Here is a 7,975-nt window from a genome sequence, read left to right as displayed (position 1 = left end):
TATTGTTTTGAGATTTAAAAATGTTGTACTGTTTATTATATTTTATATGAAAATTTGATAAAATTGTAATGATGAGATGAGATGAGTTAGAGTGGGTTTTGAATTCAAACCACTCTATTATTATTAAAGTGAGTAATACATAGAATCATTTAAGATGATTACAAGCTTATTTTTTAAAAACGAAAATGATTTATATAATTATAGAGTATACAAGTTTTGTGTTACTTCAATATAAAAAAAGTAGGAGAAATTTGTGAATCGTATAATTTTTTATAATAGACTCAACTTTTTTCAGAGAGAGTGTATGTGATTTGCATATCCTATAACTATATATAGCGATAATTTTTTAAGAATATAGCATTGGAAATTGGTCCACAATGACAACGGAAAATACTAAGTTACTCCCTAGTTTTGCCCCATCAGTTTGACTGCTCGTGTATTTTATTTTACTTTTTTAATAGTTAAGGAAGTGATTACTAGTGGATTTGTATATTTTTTTAAAAAATATTTAAAGATGTTTAAAAGATATTTGAAAAAAATAAAAAAAAATACAATTACATTAGAGGACACGCCAAACTATTCATGCCGGAGGACAAAGTAGCATTGTTTTTCTAATGACAAAAGCATTAGCAGTTTGATATTTTGCAATTATAATGAATCCATTCCATAAATGATACTCATTAAAACCTTGAGGGGTAGTTCAACTGGTCCGGCCTTGGGTTTGCTCCACATTGGTTACTAGTTCGAGTCTCCTTAAGTCTACTGGAGGTTTACCTGGTCGTTAACTTCATGTTACTATGAGATTAGTCGAGGTGCTCACAAGCTGACCCAAACACCTACGGTTATAAAAAAAATAAAATGATACCCATTAACATTGAGCCTCTAATATGAAATATCTTAGATATAGCCGGCATGAGCTGTCTCCACCTGTCTCCACTCCTATTGTGACAAACCGTGAACAAATCTAATCTGTCGGTTTAATTTGGATAAAGTAGTTATGCTCATCTGCCACCTACTTCACATATACCACACACTCTGGTGACATGTCTTTTATTTATTTATTTATTTATCTTGTATCGCTAAAATTCCATACTTGTCGGTTAAACTTAAGTTGTTTTACAATGAAATAGCTCGGCGCCAAATTCAAAATTATTATTTTTTTAATTGTCTTTGAAATCAAACACATAGTCAAAAAAAGAGGTTTGAAGACAAGTAAAGAAGTAGAAGTAGGAGCCAATTAGTAAACGAGTGGGAATTCCATACATGTTGGTTAAAACTAAAGTTGTTTTACAATGAAATAGATTGACTTCAAATTTAAAATTAATTTTTTTAATTGTCTTTGAAATAAAACATATAGTCAGAGAGAGAGAAATTTGAAGCATAAAAGTAGAAAATCATAAGTAGGAGCCAACCAGTAAACGAGTGGGGACTTTGAGGAGCCGATTAGACTAGGCCTATAACCCGACCAATCTGGTCTATGTTTGGGCTAGACCTGATTCGTCTCGACTATCAGGGAACATAAACCGACCCGACCCAGTGCAGTTATTATTTTTTATTTTTTTAAAAAATTATTTATTTTTAACAACGACACCTTTTTATTTTCCTCAACATTTTCTCGGAAACCAAACAACAACAAGAATCTTACCCATAATTAAAAATGATCGATAACAAAACAAAAATGAGCCACAAATAGAGAGAGAGATTTTCCTCAATATTTTCTAGGAAACCAAACAAAAATGAGCCTAAAAAAGAGAGATTTTTCCCAACACTTTCTCGGAAACCAAACAACAGCAAGCATCTTACCTAGACATAAAAATGATTGATAACCAAACAAAAATGAGAGAGTGAGAGAGAGAGAGAGAGAATAGCCACTGTACCACCGAACAATGTTCAAATTAGAGAAAATGGCCGATCTTCCACTTCACACAAAGGGTATAACTATATATTGAATTTCAACACCTAGACAACAAAGCCCACAAGAATATTCGTCGACTATGCAAGAACCTTTGAATTTGAAATGGTTTCCAAGATAATGAAAACGTTGAGAGAGAGAGAGAGAGAGAGCGCTCTTGGAGACAAATATTATGTTAGCATGTCAATGTGAGGCCGATAATGACAAAGAGAAATGGGATGACATTTAGCGTGTTAGTTGGATCAAAACTGGCATTTAGGGGGTTCAACCCGCAAGTTTGTTCAAACCGTTTTTATCGGTAGGGTCGAGTCTCGCGAACAGACCGGGCCAGCAACTTTTATGCACAGACCTAGATCAGACGGTCATGTTTGATAAGATCGACACACAGGCCTTACATGGTGAATCTTTTGAAGAATCTGAGAGGCAGTCCATCGATCTTGGTTGCGTTCCTCCTCCTCCTTTCTCCAAGTATCTCTTTACTTCTCGCACTTCCACTCTCTTTACGTCTCTCTATGTTCCAGCTAATACTTGGTAATTTGCACTCACTAGTTTCTAAGATTTTGTTTATTCCCTTTAATTTTTAAGATTATAAGAAATTTTTGTTTATAACATATGCGGTTCACGTGGGAGAGGGGATCGATAGGAGGGGAGATTCTGTTCATGTGGGAGAGGGGATTTCTCAGATGGGTGGAGAGCCGAACGACTGTACGAGAAGAGAGGGATTCAGAGGAGGGAAAGTTAGTAGCGGGGTTTCTAAATTTTTCTCACTAGATTTTTTTAGTAGTAAGGCTATTAATTTCGAGGAACTACTAGACCAGACTTTTATTAGACCAGATCTGCCACATCAGAATAGTGTGGTGTGTGATCTTAATACCAGATTGGGAATAGGATTTTCCATTTGGATAATTATGTGTATATCTATATGGAAAAATATTGGGAGCAACCACTATTGAGAGCAGCCACTTTTGTACACCCTACGTGGTATCATTCAAACTATACATCTCTCAAATTTGAAATTATTATCGGATTGAGAGAGACGGTGATAGAGGGTTGATGAGAGAGAGAGGGGAGATGAGAGAGAGACGATGAAAGAGAGATCGAGATGAGAGAGCTAATGAGAGAGATGCTGGAGAGAAATGATGAGAGAGAGAGGAAGAGAGAGAGAGGGGTAGAGGTCTGGTGCGTCTTTTACCAAAAAAAAAAGAAGAAGATTAGAAGCAGCCACGTAATCTATACAATATGTGCATAGTTATAATGACTATTACGTAGCAATACTCTATTTATATTTATAATCGACATAGAAAAGAAAAGCATTTATTTCCATTTTCTACGTAGCCACGTGGCCGCATACCAAGCAACGCGTGTCTCAGCTTTTGACTATTCGCATCTCTCTCGCGACATCGGAGGAATTGATTAAAATAAATAGAAACTAGGATAAATTCGTGCCTCATCTTCGAATCCTTCAACTACTGAACCCATCGAAGGTTTGTTGAATTCTCTCCTTCCCATTTTTTATTTCTCTTTCTGATCTGTTTGGTTGCTATGATTTTCTTGGCACTATAACACATAACGAAAATTGGATGTATTTATAAAATTATGCCCTGGATTTTGCTCCCCTATATGAGAGAGGGAGCGAGAAAAAAAACCCAGGTATACTCTAATTTCTCGTTAACCAAAGGCTTTGGATTTGGTATCATAGTTTTTCCTTCCAATTTTCTTAATGACCAAACAGTGACAAACCATTTTAGACGAGAGAACTGAAACTGAACTCGCTAGGTTTGGCTTAGCACATGAGACTAATGAAATGAAGTTTCTTTACTTTTCATTTATATTTCATCTTGTTTGATTTTCTCCGAGGCCACGCAGGACCCGCATAATGGACAAGTTGAAACTAGCCGAATGGGGCGAGCGTTTGAAGACCGGAGGAGCCCAAATGGGCAGAATGATGAGCGAGAAAGTGAAGGGAATCCTCCAGAGCCCCACGCCAGAGTCAAAAATGGTGGACGAGGCCACGTCGGAGTCCATGGAGGAGCCGAACTGGGGGACGAACTTGCGGATATGCAAGATGATCAACAGCGAGGAGTTGAGCGGGACGGAGATCGTCAGGTCGATAAAAAAGAAGATCTCTGGGGGGGAAGGCGCGGTGAGCCAAAGGTTGAGCCTAGATTTGTTGGAGGCTTGTGCCATGAACTGCGAGAAGGTGTTCTCGGAGGTGGCGTCGGAGAAGGTGTTGGATGAAATGGTGAAAATGATCGATAATCCGCAGACGGATCGTGGGAACAGGAAAAGGGCGATGGATTTGATTAGGGCTTGGGGAGAGTCCGGGGACCTGGCGTATCTACCTGTCTTTCGTCAGGCCTACATGGTAAGCATCTTGCAAACGACAAAAAAGGCAATGAGCAAGGAATGCTTAAGATTAATGATAAATGATATATAAGTACATGCAATGAGAATTGAGTCAGAATAGTTAGAACTGTTGAAGAACTCAAGCGTTATGTGAGGGGCGCCACTGCTACGATAGTAGACAGAAGTTCTTTTGTAGCTTAGTTTAATAGAACTACTCATAGTTAGGGATGCTGCTGTCTTTATGATTGATAGAATGTATTTTTCATTCTTAGTTATACCTGAATTATTTTAATGTTGAGCTTCTTCTTAGTCCGTTATGTATGAAACTTTGTGCTTGTGCTTTACTTAGCTATGCTTGGTGACTTCTGGGTATCAAGCGTAGTCCTGCATCCACTTGAAGTACTGGGAATCTCAAGCCGCCTAGTACTACCTAGGCGTTGCCATGCAGGAACCTAAATGCACAACACCGTTGGAATTTTTTGAATAGATTGATTTTTTTTGCCTTTCAAACTAATCTCAAATTTACATTAAAGGCACATCTGAAACAATTTGACGTTTGTTTAGCAGAATGCCGCTTGGGTGTAATTATTCACGAAGACGACTACATTGAGTTTTCCCTCAAGTGCTCTTCAGGAAATTTTCTGAAGTGGACCATCCAATTGTATCTGCCTACCTAAAAATGCCTAAGTATTCAGTTAAAAGGAAAGTGTTTTGCCTGTACAATTTAGTGCGTTTTTATATTAGAGTTGGACTGCCAGATAAGTTCAATATTGTTGACAGAAATAGCTTTTATAATGGTGAACTTATATTCAGTTGACCTAGGTTTCAATATTTTTGAACTTTTCTGTTTTTTTCTTCCATTCTTTTGGTAAAAAAAAAAAAAAAAAAAAAACCAAGGACAAAATAAACATAGAGAGCAGAACCGAAAATCTGTTAGCCTCAGCCTTTATGTTTTTTTTTTTTTTTTAATTCAACGTGGCTTTCTTCATTCTGATGGTTCCTTTATGTATGTTGCGTTTACTACTGTCTGAATGTTTATATGACAGGGCTTGAAAGGAAGAAGCATACCTCCACTAGTAGAAGAAGGGAACTCACTCCCCATGCAGTATTCCTTGGAGTCATATGTTCATCAGCAACCTGTGTCTCCACCCGGAAGCTACCCTATTCCTGACACAGGAATGCATGATTCAGGCGGTAGTGCATTCCCTTTTAACTATCCAGGCCTATCAGTTGAAGAGAAGAAGGAATACCTTGTTGTAACTCGAAACAGTCTTGAACTGCTCTCCAGCATATTGGATGCTGAAGCTGAGCCAAAACCTTTGAAGGTATCATCCTGACTTCTGATAACAATGCAAAAATATTTATTGATAATAGATGCAATTCTGTCAAAAATTTCAGCAGTTTGTTCATGTTCACCCCTTCCTCCTGTGCTGCATAATTCTATGTTACATTCTCTGTGGAGATCTTCTTGCATAAGATATCTAAATATAACCACAAGTAGAGAGATATTAACTTTTCATTGTTTGAGTACTTTAGAATGTGAACTAATCATAACTAAAAGGTAATTATGACAATTGACATCGAGAATTTTCGGACGTACATGATGTTTGTATATATGTTTGTGTTAATTGCATTTACTTCGAGTCCATAGTCCTAAACGTGCTGGGAAGTTTTTTACTTTCCTGGGTTATCCAAGTGCCGTGTAATTTTGTACCTTGACGTGTATAGGCAGAAAATAAAATAAGAATTGATAGAAGCTATTGTGCTATTGCAGGAGGATCTTACAATAAGCATGCTGGAGAAGTGCAAGCAGTCGCAGCCTGTGATTAAGGATATCATAGAAAGCACTACAGATGATGAAGGGATGCTCGTTGAGGCTCTTTATCTTCATGATGAGCTTCAACAAGTAATCTCCAAGTATGAGCAGTTGGAAGCTGCCGAAAATCCTGGAGGACAACAGCTGGAGAAGACGGACCCCATCAAGTATGAAGAGGTGGAAGCAACTCAAAAGTCTGGAGAAGAATTGCCTGAGAACTCAGTTGCCTCCAAGAGTGAGGAGTCAGAAGCTGCTCAAAAGCTTGAAGGAAAATTGCCAGAAAATCCTTATCCCTTGAAGGCCGAACCGATTGCCACGAGCACACTTGTGGATTTATCCGAAGCAGAGGGCTGTGACTCAGGCCGCAAGAAGAAAAATGAGGAATGAGGATCAGACGTAGACATCACAACTGATGGCTCCTTTTGTACCAATGACTTGAGCATCAGATTATTGCAATTGGGTAGTGGTAAATCTAATTAAGGCTGTTGTAGTGAACGTTTTCCCTAGACATGTGATATCTGCAGGATAGTTTGCCAACAGCCTTTCTGGGCTGTGTTCAACTTTTATGGGATCTTAGTCCCTTGTAGTACTGAATAAAATACATTTTCTTTCTTTATATTTTACACCGAACAAATGCCTCCCATGGGAGAAGCGAGTAAAATTGCAATTCAGAGGGTCCCAAAGAGATTATCTTGAACAAAAATTACTGGTAAAAGAAACAGTAACAGTGACGAAAACAGCATAGTATTCGGAACACAAGATCGCATTTGGATAAGCAGTTGATCTTATCTTATTTTATCTCATTTTAATATTTAAATACTATTCAAACACAAGTATTTTTTAATTTTCTTTTATATTTTCTCATCTAATTATTATAATTTTTTTAAATTTTTATAAAAAATACAAAAAATAATTTAATTTTTTTTTCAAATTTCAAAACAAAAATTATATTAAAAAATTATATTATAATAATATTTTAAATTTATAATATTTTTATTTAACTTTTTCTTTCTCATTTTTTAAAATTCAATAAAAATTTTTACTCAAACTATTTTATTACTATTTATAAATCATTTTATTATTATTCACACAATTCTCATCTCCTCTTGCTATCAGACCATAACTTCATAGCAAAATTCAATTATTGAACGAGGAGCGTAGAATGTCAACAACCCATTTGAAGGAATATTACTTTGTAACTCACAATTATCGTTGAGAAATAGACAGGATTCACCTAGACACCAAGTTTTTCTATGGACCCCATTTTATAAACTATGCTCCAATACAAAATCCGGATTTCAGCCTTTATTTTAGGCTTAGTTTAGATGCTAAAATGATCTCAATTAATCTATAAATAGTAATAAAAAAAATATATATGAAACTACTTCACTTATCAATCACACCTAGTCTCATTCTTGTTAAAACGATTATTTTAATCGAGAGAAATGATAATTATAATCATAAATATCTAAGTGTCGTACAATTATTTTTAAAAAATAATAAATATGAGATTTACATAAAAAAAATTAAATTTTTAATAATAGACTCTACTCTTTTTTAAATTGACTATATAATATTTTCACATTTCACGATTATATATAATATTATTCTTTAATCAATTACCTATGGCGGTTTTTTTTTCACTTGCGGTCCTAGATTACAACTGCTTTTTTTTTTTTTTTCTTTTGTAAAAATCTTATATCTTTATTACATAAGATTCTGTAAGAATTGCAAACTTTAAAACAATTTTCACTATAGTCTAAATTAAAGATAATTTCCACTCAACGTCCATAAATCCGTTGTAGTCTAGTTGGTCAGGATACTCGGCTCTCACCCGAGAGACCCGGGTTCGAGTCCCGGCAACGGAAACTTTTTTTAAAATTGCTCAGAGGTATATAAAT

At 35.8% G+C, this 7,975-nt stretch overlaps 1 protein-coding gene and 1 non-coding gene across 3 annotated transcripts; both read left to right on the top strand.

Annotated features, from left to right (window-relative positions):
- Positions 1-3,219: 3,219 nt before the first annotated feature.
- Positions 3,220-6,697, top strand: LOC108996004 (TOM1-like protein 2). Of its 2 annotated transcripts, none has more exons than XM_018971716.2 (4): positions 3,220-3,396; positions 3,779-4,277; positions 5,305-5,583; positions 6,033-6,697. In XM_018971716.2, the coding sequence occupies exons 2-4, from the start codon at positions 3,789-3,791 to the stop codon at positions 6,459-6,461; spliced, it is 1,197 nt and encodes a 398-aa protein (XP_018827261.1). In that variant the 5' UTR covers positions 3,220-3,396; positions 3,779-3,788; the 3' UTR covers positions 6,462-6,697. The 2 variants fall into 2 exon arrangements, with proteins under 2 accessions (XP_018827261.1, XP_035547627.1); XM_035691734.1 differs by having other exon boundaries at positions 3,390-3,562.
- A 1,172-nt stretch (positions 6,698-7,869) lies between these two features.
- TRNAE-CUC lies at positions 7,870-7,942 on the top strand. The gene has a single exon. It is a non-coding gene; the product is annotated as a tRNA-Glu (tRNA).
- The last annotated feature ends 33 nt before the right edge of the window (positions 7,943-7,975 follow it).

Source organism: Juglans regia, chromosome 1, assembly GCF_001411555.2.
Source record: "Juglans regia cultivar Chandler chromosome 1, Walnut 2.0, whole genome shotgun sequence".
Classification (NCBI taxonomy): Eukaryota; Viridiplantae; Streptophyta; class Magnoliopsida; order Fagales; family Juglandaceae; genus Juglans; species Juglans regia.
This window is presented reverse-complemented; position numbering and strand designations above follow the sequence as displayed.

What these genes read in the sequence shown, in the direction of transcription:
- LOC108996004 (XM_018971716.2), top strand. Translation starts at nt 3,789, where the DNA reads ATGGACAAGTTGAAACTAGCCGAATGGGGCGAGCGTTTGAAGACCGGA. An exon ending in TCTTTCGTCAGGCCTACATG is followed by an intron (nt 4,278 to 5,304) that starts GTAAGCATCTTG and finishes TTTATATGACAG; the next exon opens with GGCTTGAAAGGAAGAAGCAT. An exon ending in CTGAGCCAAAACCTTTGAAG is followed by an intron (nt 5,584 to 6,032) that starts GTATCATCCTGA and finishes GTGCTATTGCAG; the next exon opens with GAGGATCTTACAATAAGCAT.